The sequence below is a fragment of the Mus caroli genome, chromosome 9 (assembly GCF_900094665.2).
Source record: "Mus caroli chromosome 9, CAROLI_EIJ_v1.1, whole genome shotgun sequence".
Taxonomy (NCBI): Eukaryota; Metazoa; Chordata; class Mammalia; order Rodentia; family Muridae; genus Mus; species Mus caroli.
Genome location: NC_034578.1, coordinates 119,027,746 through 119,043,907, shown reverse-complemented (window position 1 = coordinate 119,043,907; position 16,162 = coordinate 119,027,746). Strand labels below are relative to the sequence as shown.

Sequence of the window (16,162 nt, the reverse complement as noted above, 5' to 3'; positions counted from 1 at the left end):
TCCTGCTTTCTGACCTGCTTGAGTTCCAGTCCTGACTTCCTTTGGTGATGAACAGCAGTATGGAAGTGTAAGCTGAATAAACCCTTTCCTCCCCAACTGCTTCTTGGTCATGATGTTTGTGCAGGAATAGAAACCCTGACTAAGACACCCCTTCTACCCCTGTTTCTCAGAGAAAACTTCCATTTATAAACCCAGTTGGTACAGGGATAGTCAGATCACACAACTTTGCCTTTTGTAGGTAAAACTGCCTTAGCAAACGGAAATGCTCTGTTCCATTTTCTAAGACAAAGTGCAAATGGTTTGTCACTAATCTAGGCAAACAGGGAAGACCACAGCCCTAAAAAGGTCCATATTTCTGAATGAGGGCAATTCATTCAAAATTCATTATCTTCCATTATTATCCCTGAAACCATTAAGAAACATAAATTTACATTCTTGGTTCTGATGGATATCTAATTTCTAATTTGGGACAACCCTCTCATACATAGCCGTCAGTCTCCCACACTTTTGAGGCCTCATCAAAATCCCACTGCCTTCTGGAATATATCTCTAAAATTCTCCTCTCTTGGATTATAAAAATGACCATCCATGCTCTCTCCTAAACGTGTCTTATGACTTGCTGTCTGCTTTGAGAGTGACTTGATTAAAGGGCCAGTCCATCTCTCTTGTTGTTTCCCTCCCCACAGTGTCTTTCATGTATCTCATTCTGTGTGAACAATTGTTGAGCACAAGGCAGATTAACAAAATGAGTATATGTACATGAGTATATGAGTATATGTACATGCAGTGTAAAATAAGGATTTGCTGGAGACTGTCTCTGCAAGCAACTTTTTTTTTTTTTTTACTTCCTAAGAAAGTGTCCTCACAACTAATTTTTGATAATTTTCTTAAGATAAGCTTTGTTTTTGATAATTTTATTATTCATTTCCTATTAGGGGTGTTGTCAACAAATAGAGATTTATCAGTGAAACTAATCTATGATTTGTTCTAAGTCTTGCCACGATCCACATATCTTAAAGGTGGTTGTATTTTATGGTGAACCACTTCCTTACCTGACCTTCAATGCATGCAATACATACTTCACAAGTCTAATTTGTCAGCACTTTTCCATGCTGCCTGACCCTAGCAAAATTTGCAACTTACTGAAAATAGCCTCTGACATCCTGGAGATCAAAAAAGTCCCATGGCTCCTCAGTGAGCCCTTCTGTCCTAGAACCTTTTGACCAAAAGTAACTTGGGAAGAAAGGGTTGTTTCAGCTTACACTTCTGGGTAACAGTTCAGTCAGAGCAGAACTCAGGCAGGAACCATAGAGGAAAGCTGCTTACTGACTCACTTTGGCCTTCCCTCATGCTCAGCCTGCTTTCTTACACAATCCAGGACCACCTTCCCAGGAGTGACATCACCACAGTGAAATAGATCCTCCTGCACCAATCAAAAAATTAAGACAACTCCCACAGGCATAGCACAGGCTGATATGATCTGGGGAATCCCTCAAGGGAGACTTCCTCTTCTCTGTAACTGTTGGTTGTGAAAATTTTATAGTAAAAACTAACCAGGACATCATTCATCCTGGCCCTTTTCTTCTTAAAAGTCTTGCCTAATTCCTCAACTAACAGGGCTATCTGGAGAAGTCAGACAGATTTTGGGGGAGAATTCATAAAGCTATACTGTAAAGACTCTGCTGTAAGATGATTCCCCAAAGTGGTTTTCTTCTAACACTACTCAATCTACTTCCAGCTCAACTTCAAAAGCTTTCCTCCTACTTTTTTTTTTTCATGTTAACTTGCGGGGGTAAGTTGGTTTGGTTGTTGTTGTGGTGGTGGTTGTTTGTTTTTGCTTTGTCATTTTCTCAACTTTTTAATTTAAATTTTTGTGTGTTTTAATTCCATACACAAAGACTGTATTTACATTATGTCTACCATTTCTTCTCCCTCCTCCAACTCTTTCCATGTCCCAACTCCCTTCAAAATCATGATCTCTTCTTTAATTATTATTACAAATACATATATACAAATATATAAATACAGTCTGATGAATAACCAGCAGAGGGCTTGTTTCTGGAGACAACTGATTCTCCTTCTCTTAGCAGCTGATAAGTGCCTGTAGCGCTTACTTCAAAAATCCCCAACCCATAAAGGACTTCACAGATGAAATATTTGCACTGTGCACACTCTCTCTCCTATGTGCAGATTCCTGCATTGATAACACAGCATAACAGGAGTTTGCCTGTGAGGGAACACTCATCTCCTCAGCAATACAGACCGAAGGGTTAAAAAAAAAAAACTTGTTTAATTACTTGAAAACACAATGCATAGCAAAGCTGTTTTCTCCATGTGCAAATCCCAGTGTCTACTGCATATGAAGTAATTACATTTGAGGATTTACTACTAAGATGGAGTGTGTCTAGTTCACTGTACATACTAAATAATGGTGACTTTTGTTATGAGATCAAACAACACTGACCAGAAATGTGGGACATAGCATGATAAAATGGAAATTTAACTGGGCTTGGACGGGTTCATTATGAGCAATTGAATCTATCCTTATGGGCTTTGTAAGGATACAGATTATGTTTCCACGCCACTGAAGGAGGGGGAAGAAAAGATGAAGAGCCTGGACAAAGGTGAAGTTGGGCACAGCCAAGCTAGTTGTTAACATTCCTTCTAAGTATCACACAACCATTACCTGGCAACAAACCAGGTTGGCCTAGCTTCCTATAAAAGGGGCTGTTTGGCCCCTCCCTTCTCTTTTACTCTCTTTCTCTCCTACCCTCTCTCTGCCCCTTCTCGCTCTGCCCCAACTCTTCCTCTCCCCCCTCTGCCTTTCTCTGTCTCTATTCCCTACTCAACTCCCCTTCCCATGCCCTAAGGTACCCCTCCCATCACATCATACCCCCATCTATCAAGCAAATCCTGGCTCTCTTTTTATAAAACATAACACTAGTACCTCCAGACTAGCCTCCAATACCTTGGAGTGCCTCAGCTTACATTCATAAGAACACTGCTGCTGGTCTTAATTCTTCCATGGGCAGATAAATTATCTCTGGATCATCTAAGTAAAGGACTCCTGTGTAATAGTATCAAGCCTCAAGCAAGGCAGCAAACTACCCCTTCTCCTGCTTTTCAATAGTCCTGGGATACCCATGAACTCCTTGTTGAAATTGGAGTAGAGGAGTTGGGGTGGGGGTGGCAGTGATCAAAACACACAGCATACATAGGAGTCTCAGGTAATAGAGTATCATCTTATAAATTTGGGATTGTACAAGTATATCAGGAACACCAGCAAAGTTATCGAACAGCAAACTAAAGAAGAGGTGCAACACCTTCACCTGGACCCCATAAAGAGAAGGATACCTGACCGCAGTGGTGACAGCCTCATTGATCTGACATCTGAGCACCTAGTCTGTCTGCCCACTTGCCCATCCACCCATCACGACCTGGTACTTCACTTTACTCTCATGGCCATCACTGTCCTACATCTCACCTCAGCTGCTCAACCCTGAAGATCCTTTCAGCCTGACTCTGTGGCTTGACTCTGCAGTAGATCTGCAACCAATCTGATCTGATCTCACCCTCTCACCCCACTGCCATCCTTGCCAAGATTCTCTTTGCATTCATATTAGCTTCTTGCCTCTTCCTTTCAGTTAGGTCTCCTGGAATTTTGCTATAGCTTCTTTATCTCTTGTAGCTTTTCTGTAACATATACATGCATATATATTCATCTATATACTATAGATAGATTTAATGAATGATGTGTAATGTATAGCCTAAAAATTAATATTAGTAAAGATTAGAAAAAAGGAAGAATACTTGGCAAATTTCAGTCAATAAAACTGAAGCTGCTTGTGAATCTATCATTTATAAAAAATTGTAATATTGTGAAAAGATGCATATGTGCCTGTTTCTGACACAGCTTGCTCATGACACTCCCCTAAACAGAAGGCAGAACTTTACCTCTTTGGTGGTTGGTAAGTGGGTAAATATGGACAAGAAAATTCTGTTATCTGTACTAGGATGAGACTTGAAACCCATGGCAGTGATCATGTGGTTATATTCCAGATCTGCCTTCCCCAACTAATCACGACATGTAGCTTTTCTGAACACATTTTCTCTTCTCTTATCCATTTAACTTATTTCTGTTTTATTTTGTTTTGTTCTGTTCTGTTCTGACCATTTAACTAATGGATATGTTTTCATTATTGGACCTTTCCCTAAAGATATCGTGTCTTTATAAATTAGCTTTATTCTAAAGGACTTATCTGTTAGCACTTTGTTCTAACAACAAAAGTTTAAGTTCACTTAAGAAATTTGAAAGTCGTGTCTGCAGGTGTGTGCATGCTCATGTATGTGCATACGTGGAAGGGGAGCACAGGTGTGGTGTAGTGTTCATGTGGAGACCAGAAGACAATAGTTCTGAACTGGCTCTCTTCTACCATATGGATCCAGAAAATTGAAGAAGGTAATCAGGTTTGTCAGGAAGTGCCTTCACCTGCTGAACCATCTGGCCAGCCGTCAAGTTGATTTTTAAGTAATTAAGCTTAGCCCCTGTGACAATTATGACATTTTCTACCTAATTAATATCATTTAGATAGAATAAAGTAGAAAAAAATGAAAGAAGATTCTTGAAACCAGAATTGTATTTAATATCCACTGTATTAGAACACCTGGCAATAGTCTTTTGTTTTTGTCTTGAAAACATATTTATATTGTTTTAAGACTCAAACTTCAAAGCCTCCATCTATCTCTCCAAGCTGTAGATTCTCAGTCTCTTCCTTTATAAGTCGTTTTGGAACCATGTCTCTAAAATTCTTCTGCATCTAAAAGCACCCGATTGTGATTCACTTTAAACTCTACTTTGTATTGGCTGTGAAAGACAATCTCAAAATGCACCATCAAAATTAACTTTTGATAACTCAGAGCTAATGTTGAATGTTTGTTCCCTCCGGCTTTAAAGTCTCACAGGCTCAGAAGGCTGGCAGCTCTGCACGATGTTGGTTTACTCAGTGTAAGATACAGCACTGGCCTAGAGTGGTTGTATGTTCACCAATATTTGTGATAACCTCTTCCTATACTTGTCTTTCATAGGACAGTGTCTTTTTTAAGACAGGGCTTCATTATGAAGCCCTGGATGGCCTTGAACTCACAGAGGTCCTTCTGCCCCTGCTTTACAAGTGCTGGGGTTAAAGGCAAGGCGACCATAGAGACAGTCATCACTTTGGAACAATGGTTAAACTTGAAGATTCTAATGACTCAAGTTAGACTTCAGAAGTGAAAACTTCCACCAGGAAGATGAGGACGTTATTTCACAACCTTCTCCTGGCGAATCTAGTGTTTGTCTCTCTAATTCACTACTCTATATAAACCTATGTTTTTGCACATTTTTTTCCAAAAAGGTAAAGTTATTCTCTTCTGCCAGCGTTATAAAATAATGCAGATGAAGGAAGGGCGTGCACCATAACCAGATGCAGTCACGCTGAAGCCCTGTTCACTCAGCCTGTTATTCTCAGAGGCGGCAGAGGTCTGGAATCACCAGCTCTGGATCCCGGTGCCAAAGCCCAACTTCTGTCCTGATTGTAGGCAAACACGCTGGCACCTAAGGCGCCGCTCAGCAATCCCCCCCACCCCCATCTCCCCCACCCCCGGAAATTTCTCTGTTGCCATTGGCAACGGCAGGCACCGCCCCAGGTTAGCGTGGCAAGAAAAGGTGGGACTTCCGGATCTCAAAGCCAATGTACCCGCGGAAATTAGCCAGTTACGCAGCACTATCCGTCACGTGACACTAAAAGCCAATGATAGCGTGCAACCGAGGGCCCACGTGTCTCCGTTCCCATTGGCAACCCGCAGCTTCTAAACAACCTCCTTTCCTCAGGCCCCAGGTGCCGGCCTCCCTGTTTCCTGTCTGATCCCGCCGCCACCATGGTGAGTATCCTGGTTGGGAGAGGGTCCAGCCAGGGTGCGGAGGGCGAGCGAGCGAGGCCTCGTTGGCTGGGCCTCGTTGGGGAGGGAGGCTGGAATCACGTCGGCCGAGCCGCGGTGAGAACGTCCTTGCTGAAGCCTTTCTCCGGCTTTGTCACCTCATCCTTAGCTGTGGTCTGGGAAGCCCTGGCCGTCACAGCCGCACACATTTGCCAGGGTGAAGAATGGCGGGCTGGTTCCAACTTTCTGTGTGAACTTGGTTGAATCTAATTTTCTGAAGCACCTTATTTTACAACTGATTAATTATTGGTGCTATTTTCTTTGTTTGGACGTCTGAAGACCATTTGGGTATTAGAGTTCGGGCTTACTTTGAGACAGATAAAACTGAAGCGAAAACGCCAGTTCATCCAACCTTTCATCATACAATTAATTTAAATAGCTGTGCATAGAGAAAAGCACGGAAATGAAGTTGAAGGAGAGGGGGTGAAGTTATTGAAAGTGAAGCTCAAGTGGGTTGCTGACATATCCCAGCAATCAATTCCTAGTAAGTGTCACTTTGTATACATCTAAACAAAACAAACCATTCCTTAAACCATCCTGAGCTAGGAACTGGTCCTGCTTCTGATGTCAAAAACGAAAAAAAAATTGCTAGTGGCTTCACAAAAAAGTTAGTACTTGTTTGTGTTCTTACTCTTTTATGTCAGTGTGATAACACTTGGAAACCCGGTGTAGATGATTTGTCAAACAATGCACATAAAATAAACACTTTAAGCAATAAGCTCACTCTTTTTAAAATTTTTTTCTTTATCCTTTAAAGATTTTATACATGCATACAATGTATTTTAAATCCTCCCCCTAGCGTCTTCCAGAATTATTTTTTACTTCCTGTCCTGTTTTTTTTTTTTTTTTTTAAAGCCTACCTAGTCCAATTTATGCTGCACATATACTCATGTGTGTGGGACCATCACCTTCCTTGGGCCACACTCTTAAAAGAAACTGTCTCTCTGCCCTTCATAAATCATCAGCCGTCAGTAACTCCTCAGCTAGAAGTGCGATCTCATAAACCCCTCCCCGTCTCTGTGCTGGATTGTTGATTGGCCTACCTTTGTGCAGGTGACCACAGTTGTGAGTTTCTAGGCCAGCAGTTCTGTCATGTCTAGAAGACAGTTTTTGTTGTTGCTGTTTCAAGACAGGGTTTCTCTGTATAGCCCTGTCTATCTTGGAACCCTCTCTGTAGTCCAGCCTGACCTTGAACTCAGATTCACTTGCCTTTGCCTATGCCTCTGCCTCCTGAGTGCTGGAACTAAAGGCTTGTGCAACAACTGCCTGGCAAGAAGACATGGTTTTGATCTGTTCCTCGCTGATCTGTCTCTTAGTCTTTTGCTCCCCCAGAGATAGTTTCTGAGCCTTCTGGGGGAGTGTGTGTGTGTGTGTGTGTGCATGCATGCATGTATGTGTGTGCGCGCGCATGTATATCTTAGTTGTGGCTAAGCCTATTTATTCTCTGTACCTAAAAGCTGCGCGCTGTGTGTTAGCCACCATCCATTGCACAGAGAAACTTCTCTAATCAGGTCTGAGAGCTGTACTAACTGTGTAGCTTCTCTATTTTAAAACAGCATCTACTTTATAAAAAAGACTAGTGTTTGTTTTCAAGCCAGATAATATTTTTTAAGGTTGTATTTGGTAAGGTTAAGTTTCTGTAGAGATCTGAAAATTAATGTGTTAAGAAATGTAGGCGTTTGTTTCCTCTCACACAGCAGCCATTTTATTTAGATTAGTGAGTAGGTTAGTGCTGCTCCCCAAGGTGAGGATAGAGGTCATATTCATCTTTCTGTTCTTTCAGCCCTGGGGCATAAAAATGTCATGGCTCATCCTAGTTACCTACTCTGTCTACTTTCAGAGACATTAGAGATGACAGGGGTATAAGGTATACCCCATATCTTAAGTCTGAAAAATACCCCACACCTCTTTGTCTTTCTTCTTTTCCTGAGAAGTAGTCATGTGATTGTGACCTGAATGTATTTGAGTTGGTAGGAGGACAAAAAGGCAACCTGATATACATCAGTTGCTACAACGCCGTATATTCATCATCAACATCATGGTTGGTTATTGTTTGAGACTTTGTCTCTGGGTAGCCCTGGCTGTTCTGAAGTTCACTATGTAGATCAGGCTGGTTTCAAAGGCACAGAGATCTGCCTGCCTCTGCCTCCCAAGTGCTGAGATTAAAAGCAGGTACCAGTACACTGGGCCAAACAAAATACCTTGTTTATTTTCATTGTCAGTTCTTCTGTCATAGCCTCTGAACTAACCAGTTCTCTCTTTTTCAGGCAGAGTTGGGCCTAAATGAGCACCATCAAAATGAGGTCATTAATTACATGCGTTTTGCTCGTTCAAAAAGAGGCTTGAGACTTAAAACGGTAGATTCCTGCTTTCAGGACCTCAAGGACAGCAGGTATCAAGAGACTTTAAGGCCCAGTTTCTTAAAACTGCATCATATTAACGTCATATGTTCAGTCATATAACTGAATGAATGTGGATTCTTTAAAAATTTGGCATTAGTAAAAGGTTTAAGATGCAATCACTAAAAATTATTTCATAATTAAATGCAAAATGACTCTGAAGTGTTCTGCCAGCATTTCCCAGTTTTGTCATATGACTTCTGAACACACTGCAGCCACCGTTCACACTGCCCAGGCCATCATGCCACCCAACACCAATACAAACTGCCTGAAACTCTTTGGCTTAGACTATTGTATACTTTGAATTACAGTGATTTTACTGTATATGTAAGTATTCTACTCTTAGGGAGACGTAATGTTTTAATTATGACAACGACCTAATATTTTCTTACCATTTCTCAGCAGGTAAATATCAAGTTAGTATATCTCTGGAACCTATTGTGTTGAGTCTTTGATTTTAAAAATTGCTATTTGAGGTACTGAGTTGAATTTCATTAAAAACTCATTAAGTGACTTTTGTTTTGGGATTAAGACAATTTCCAACCATTTGTGAAATAGTCATAAATATATTTTTGCCATTTTGTACTATGTATTAGTGCAAGGCAGTTTTCTCAGCATTGATAGTTGTAAAATCAAAATATTAATCAACTCTGAAAAATATTAAAGCTGCTGTATCCTGCCTTATCAAATATTCAACCAAGATCTAATTGTTGCTATAAAAATAAGCACATTCATCTCATTATATGAAAAATTAGCTTTCAGTTTAGTAAATGGCAAATTATATGTATGCCAAAGAAGTGGTTTTAAACATTTTTTTTTTCTTCAATTTTTCAAAACAGGGTTCTCTATAACAGCCTTGACTGTTTTGGAACTCTATTTGTAGACCAGGCTAGCCTCAAACTCACAGAGATCTGCCTGCCACCCCAAGTGCTAGGATTAAAGGTGTGTACTACGACACCTGGCTTGTTTTAAGAAAAAAAATTATGATTTTTTTTAATTAGTAAATATCTCATCTGTATACTTACTTTATATACATGTGTACCTGGTCATGCGAAAGTTTCTCAAGAAAGAAAGGATCCTAAGTGGATAAATTAAATTCTGATTAATGCTAATACAGAAACCACAGTGGTCACTGAGAGAAACTCCACTAAGTTCCATGGATTTGTGAAATTGAGACATAGTTGTGGGTGATAGTAACAGTCTGTTGTCAGGCGTGCACATGATAATCATTACTTACTGGAAAGTTTCAGATAAAAATTGTGACGGGCTTAATTCTATAAAGTTCCATAACTTTAAGTGATTTCTTAAAAAAGTAGAGCCATATGACATGACAGTTATGAACTTATACTTTTCATATAGAGCAATTTGGAGAGGGAAAAACAGCATAAAACATATACTTGGTAGTACCAACATTGTTGGTTGACTTGAAACAAAAGTTGGTAAGTTTTGTTGAAACAACAATGGAAACTAGTTAAATGTTGAGTCACACGTAAGTAGCAAAGGTCTTCAGGATGTCTCTAGCTGTTGTGGAGGTGTCTGTCTCTAGCCTTGTACTAGTGTCTGTTCAACCAACTACCTAATCTGGTTTATTAAACCCAGTGGATGAAAGCAATGGAACTGGCAAAAATATGGTGTAGTCTATTAAAGAATATAGAAAACATTAACATTTTAATAAAGACTCTAAAATTAAAGTGTTTTTAAGAATGATTAAATTTTTCTAGTTTAACAACGTTAAAGAATTGTATGTTAAATACTACTTAGTGAAATGTAATTGTGCTAAAAGTGTTTTCTATTAATTTGAATATGATTATGCCAAGATGTTTGATTTTTGTCTGTTTGGAAGAAAGAAAGAAGAAAAGGTGAGGCTAAGGGTCTGAGGGTGAGAGACTTTAGAGGGGCAAAGCTGTAAGAAACAAAACTCTGTTACTGTGACACTGTCATTGAGAGTAGGAGGTGTGCACAGGATTTGTTAAGGACTCCAACTGTTGGTCATGTTACTGAAATTGCTGGAGCTAGTAACCCACAGTGGAACCACAGGCAAATCTCTTCCATGCTCCAAGCCCTCTGTACAATTAGGGATTGAAGACGATGGCTCATCTCCTGAGATTCCTTTCTAACCCAAGTAGCTCTGGTAAGAGTAGATTTGAATGCTGCTGTTGATTAGATATTCATTTCTGTGATTCATAGTGGTACTTTAAAAATGTTAATTTGTGTGTGTCTCTAGACTGTTAAGAAAGTTAATATATAACTGCGGTGTTATAGGCATACTAATATTTAAGTAATTCATATGATCATTAAAATGTTAGAGAAGTAACAGCAAGTGGGGGAGTTATGTGTTCTGTGTGACTTTTTAAGTTACTAAATATGATAAGGCTAACTTAGAGGAGTATAAAGTAAAAAAAAATAATATTATAAAGTTAAGAAAGAATAGGTGAAGGTTTAGGGAATATTTTTCAATATGTAGTTATATTTTAAAATGAACACATTTGAACAATTACCCACATCTAATCATTTTAATCTCTCCCAGAGAGTTTTTCTTGCAATCTTTAATTCTTTAAACGTCATGATGTCGGTCTCTTGACTTCAGTTACATTTTGTAAGTTGCTCCTGTGATTAACGAGCCAATGGTGTCATACTGTTTTCAGGCTGGTGGAGGAGACTTTCACCATTGATGAGGTTTCAGAAGTCTTAAATGGGCTGCAGGCTGTGGTACACAGTGAGGTGGAGTCTGAGCTCATCAATACAGCTTACACCAATGTCCTGCTCCTACGGCAGCTGTTCTCCCAAGCTGAGAAGTGGTATCTAAAGCTACAGACAGACATCTCTGAACTTGAAAACAGGTAAAATTTGTACTTGCAGTTGAGATAGAGGCCCAACTATGATCTCAAAAGTTAGCAATTACTTTGCTAGTATTTTCCTGGGCTGGGGTGTGCGACACTGGGTAAGGTAACAGCAAGGCACAGTCACTAGACGATTCCTTCCTTGAGGAGCACTCAAAGGCCTCTTAAAGATACTCTGTTTCTACTATTAGTTCCAACTACATGAAACTGCTTTTCAATCTAAAGTACCTATTCCTTAGAGCATCTTTAGTACCATGGTTATTATTACAGTGGTCTTGATACATTGATCTGCTAAGAAATAAAGATTAGAACAGTTGAAGATATACTAGAGAATAATTTCCATCTATTCAGCCTAATAGCATTGCAAATTTGTTTCTACATAACTACATTTGAAACCATACACTTAACTTAGGAAATGTAAACTATAAAAGGCTTAAAAATCTTACAGTATTGAAAAGCTCATAAATTCAAAACCTCTAGTAAGATCAATGAAGTTGAAGCTGGTTCTAAGAAATAACATGCCACTTGGACATCATGGTTCACACATATAGTTTCAATTCTTAAGACTGCTTGGGCTATACAGTAAGACCCTGTCTCAAAAATAAATAAATAAATGCATGCCAGAAGTCAAGAAGGACTCGCTGCTAAGCCCTGGAAATTGTTCTCTGAACAGTTTCTCCTCAAGTGGAAAATGATGAGCAGTGCTAAGTACAGTCTTCCAGGAGGGAAGGAAGTTCGTTTGGCTTCTGCAGCTGTCCGTTTCTCAGTGGGTGACTGGTGAGAAAATACTGAGTGCTGATGCTTGAAGAAGATAGAAGAGTGGTCTGTACGTAGGAGTATAGTCCACATATCTATCTTGGTAGATTATCAGGGGCTTGCTCACAACACTGGCTTTCATGGAATATGCTAGTATTCTCTCTCAGTAGATACTGTGGACTAAGTCATATCCAAGAAAACTGTACTACAAATCAGACTCTTTCTTAGATGACAGTAAATGTTATGTAATAGGGAAATCATGCTGTACCTCAGAAATAGAGAGAAATACAAATATCATTCATATAGGTATTAGCATTGCTGTTTATGTCTTACGACACGATATACGTATCAAGTACAAAGTACCAAGACCTATAGATGATTTAAATTGCTTTACAGGGGCATGAGATTCTCACCCATTTGTAATTAAATAACAGTTTTGTACCCTCTTATGCTCATCTCCCTAGCATGTAATAGGTTGGTTCTTGTAATTTTTTTTTATTCTTTTGTGTGCTAGAAGTCTATTCTCAATGAATATTCTCTTAAATTTGCTTTTATTTTTCAGAGAATTATTAGAACAAGTTGCTGAATTTGAAAAGGCAGAATTTGTATCTTCAAGTAAAAAGGTAGATTTTAGTATGTCTAAGTCTGTATTTGTTTTTACAGATATGATTATACCTATGTATGTATGCCTGTTTGCATGTGTGGGTGCACATGTGCACAGCTGCCTGTCTTCTTTGGTCACTTTCCACTTTACTGAGGCCAAGACTTTTACTAACCTCAGAGGTCACCAATTCGTCTAGGGTAGTTTATCAGCTGTCATAGGAATCCCATGTCTGCCTATTGAACCCAGAGATTACAGGCAGGTCACCACACCTACCTGATGTGTGTGTGAGTACTGAGACTCCAAAGGTAAATCCTCACATTTGTGTGGTAAGTGCTTTATCCACTGAAGCATGTCCTTAGCTTCCTGTGTTTCTCAATAGCTGGTACCTGAACTCCTTATAACATAACTAGTGGAGCTGAAAGTGAGACAGTCAAAGGAAAAGCATTTAGGTTGGGAGCAGAACTTAAATTGCCACTCATATCTGCAGACAAAAGATGTAAAAGTTTCAGAAATAACTAAAAAACTGTTTTTGTCTGTTCTCTCTCTCTCTCTCTCTCTCTCTCTCTCTCTCTCTCTCTCTCTCTCTCTCTCTCCCCCCCCCCCCCCCCCCCCCTGCCTCCCTCCTTCCCTCCCTCCCTCCCTGCAGTCCAGTCTCAATCCCTTGTAAACCCTTCATTTAGCTGATACAGAGCACCTACGTTATGGTGATCATACCTGTTGTTATACCCTGACTCTGCTTCTTAGCTGTGTACCATAGACAGGTTACCCAAGACAGGAGGTAGAGACATCCTAGTAGACTTCTGAACAATTATGTGCTGTGCTGTCACTTACTATATACAGATCGCTAAACACTACTAAGATTAATCCATGTATAAACACACAGAAAATATTTTCTAATAACTTTTTTGGAGCATATTTCCGACTAAGACATTTTGGGTCAGAGGGCATGGATTATTACTTTTAAGACATGCTACTAAAATGTCCAAATAAGTGTTAAGTTACTATTTGCTTATAATTTCTCAGCCATTACAGATTGATGATATGAAGTTCATTCAGAAATCATTTTCAGCTACCACAGATGAAAATTCCAATCCTAGAAGCTAGAGATTTTTATCAAATCTGACTATGATCTCCGTGTCTCTCTTTTCCATCTGTATTAATAAAGGAGTACAGGGAAGTTTGGTTTCATTTTTATCTCTGTCATATATTGAGCTTCATAGGGCAGGTACATCATAGGCACTGGACATAATAGAGTGAACACAACAAGAATCATTACAATTGTAGAGCTGAAGTCGTGGTAGGTGTGTTTATAGATTATGTCTTCCACTTAGAAAGTGAAGATGTTTCACAATGATTCCTCCTTTACTCTGTGGTAATTTTAGATTGGTTTCTTCATTTTGTTGCAGCCCATCATAGATATCACAAAGCCTAAACTTGTTCCAATTAATGAAGGTGGAACTACAGAGCTCCTAAATAAGGTAATATTCTCATCATTTTGGGAAATGAGAAAATCTTGGTTCTGCCTCTTTCCTCCCCTATTCCTGAACAATGCTAAGGTAAGAGAAATAGTCTGTCACAGTTTTATTGATGGACCCAAGTGACCAGAAGAGGGCATGCTTACTTTGTAGAATCTGAAGTGACTGAGAGATGTTTTCACAGTAAAGTACATGGAATTTTGAACGGTGTTTTCTGGTGTGCATTTGAAATGTGTAATCTACAATAATGTATAGGTTATTTTTAATGCTTATAGAAATTATCAGCATAAAAATAAATACTTTCCCAACCCCCATATTCTTGGCAGTACACACATGTCAGTGTTGTTATAGATAAAAAGCAGTGCAGTACCTAGTACACTCTCAAAACTCTTATTTCATTGGAAAGTAGGAACTAAAATTTCCAGAAGCAGAGATGAGAGAACTGAAGGGTTCTGCGGGTATCATAGTATTATAAAAAAGATAGAGCTCTGTGTGGATGTGAGGAGATAAGAACCAGTGCTTGAATGAGGTAGCCTCTAAGCTGGGTCTTAAAGATGAAGACAGGTTAAGTTAAAGGGCCTGTTAGGTAGAAGAGCAGAATAGCTCCTGGCCAGAGGCAGACAAAAGGTTGGCATGACTTAGAACCACAGTGTATATGGGAGTAAAATGCACAATCAGACTGGTCAGGTGGGTTCATCTCATAGCAAAACTACTTAAGGACTAAGGAACTTGAACACCGGACACTAAAATGATGGTAGTAGTGTGTTTTCAGGCTAAGTGGCAGGAATGTGGCCAAGAACAGGCCCAAGTTGTGGGATCAGAAAGCTAAGTGAGAGATGGCAAGCAAGGAGAGTGGCTGAAAACAGAGCAGAAGGAGAAAGGTGTTCCTAAGAGAAAAGCACCTATAAGTCTTAGAGCTAAACTTGACTCACAGCTATGGGGTTCAGGCAGGCATTGTGAAAGTTGACTTTTTACTCCTAACTAAGGCATTTGGATTTTTGAGCCACTATATAATTTTGATTATTTTTTAAGTGAAACAAGTGTGATCACTTCATGTTAAACATATTTTTGGTTAAAATAATAAAATTTGGGGGCTGGAGAGAAGGCTCAGTTGTTAATAGCACTTGCTACTCTTGTGGAAAACCCAGACTCAGTTCTAACTCTAACCTTTGAGGGTATCTGATGCCCTCACCTAGTGTCCACTTGCACACACATTATATGTATATATATATATACATATATATATGTGTGTGTGTATGTGTGTGTGTGTATACACATATACATATATATACATGCACACATCCATGCAGGCAAAACATTCATACACATAAAAATAAATCTTTAAAATAATAAAATTTGGATTTATTCACAAAGGAAATTTTAAGACTTCAACAAGAGAATGAAAAACTAAAGTCAAGGCTGAAGACCATTGAAATACAGGTAACTGAAGAATCTTTCAACACAGTTATTGAGGAATTAGCCTAGAGAGTATAAGTTGAGTGTACTCTGTTTACCTTTGATTATAGGCTGTAAATGCTCTGGATGAGAAGTCAAAATTGGAAAGAGTACTTCAAGATTTACAGCTCGATCAAGAAAACCAACAGGTAAAACAGTATAGCTATTTTTTCCACATCTAAAGAGAATAAAATTAGAAACTTTGGTCATAATCACTGTTCATCATATTCTATCTACTTTGTCCTTCTCTCTGCTGAACACTATTGCTGTCTTACATTGGCTCAGAAACTATCCTTTGTCCATTTTCCAGGGAAGAGTCACAGCTTACAGGACTAGCTTACATTACAAGTCTTAATAGCAGGCAGGATGTTCTTTTTTTTTTTTTTTAAATTAATTTTTTTATTAGGTATTTTCCTCATTTACATTTCTGATGCTATCCAAAAAGTCCCCAATACACTCTCCCCCTCCCCTACCCACCCACTCCCAATTTTTGACCCTGGCGTTCCCCTGTAATGGGGCATATAAAGTTTGCAAGTCCAATGGGCCTCTCTTTCCAGTGATAGCCGACTAGGCCATCTTTTGATACATATGCAGCTAGAGTCAAGAGCTCTGGGGTACTGGTTAGTTCATAATGTTGTTCCACCTATAGGGTTGCAG

At 39.2% G+C, this 16,162-nt stretch overlaps 2 protein-coding genes across 2 annotated transcripts in view; one reads left to right on the top strand and one right to left on the bottom strand.

The window, feature by feature from the left end:
• The window catches only part of Ccr9 (C-C motif chemokine receptor 9), a 95,241-nt gene that overhangs the window by 52,308 nt on the left and 26,771 nt on the right, over nt 1-16,162 (bottom strand). The window lies entirely within an intron of this gene.
• The window catches only part of Lztfl1 (leucine zipper transcription factor like 1), an 18,898-nt gene continuing 8,573 nt past the window's right edge, over nt 5,838-16,162 (top strand). The window contains exons 1-7 of the mRNA XM_021171720.2: nt 5,838-5,919; nt 8,244-8,368; nt 11,021-11,215; nt 12,534-12,594; nt 13,982-14,053; nt 15,425-15,490; nt 15,577-15,654. Of these exons, the coding sequence (XP_021027379.1) occupies nt 5,917-5,919; nt 8,244-8,368; nt 11,021-11,215; nt 12,534-12,594; nt 13,982-14,053; nt 15,425-15,490; nt 15,577-15,654 (600 nt within the window). The 5' untranslated portion in view covers nt 5,838-5,916. The remainder of the gene's footprint in view (nt 5,920-8,243; nt 8,369-11,020; nt 11,216-12,533; nt 12,595-13,981; nt 14,054-15,424; nt 15,491-15,576; nt 15,655-16,162) is intronic.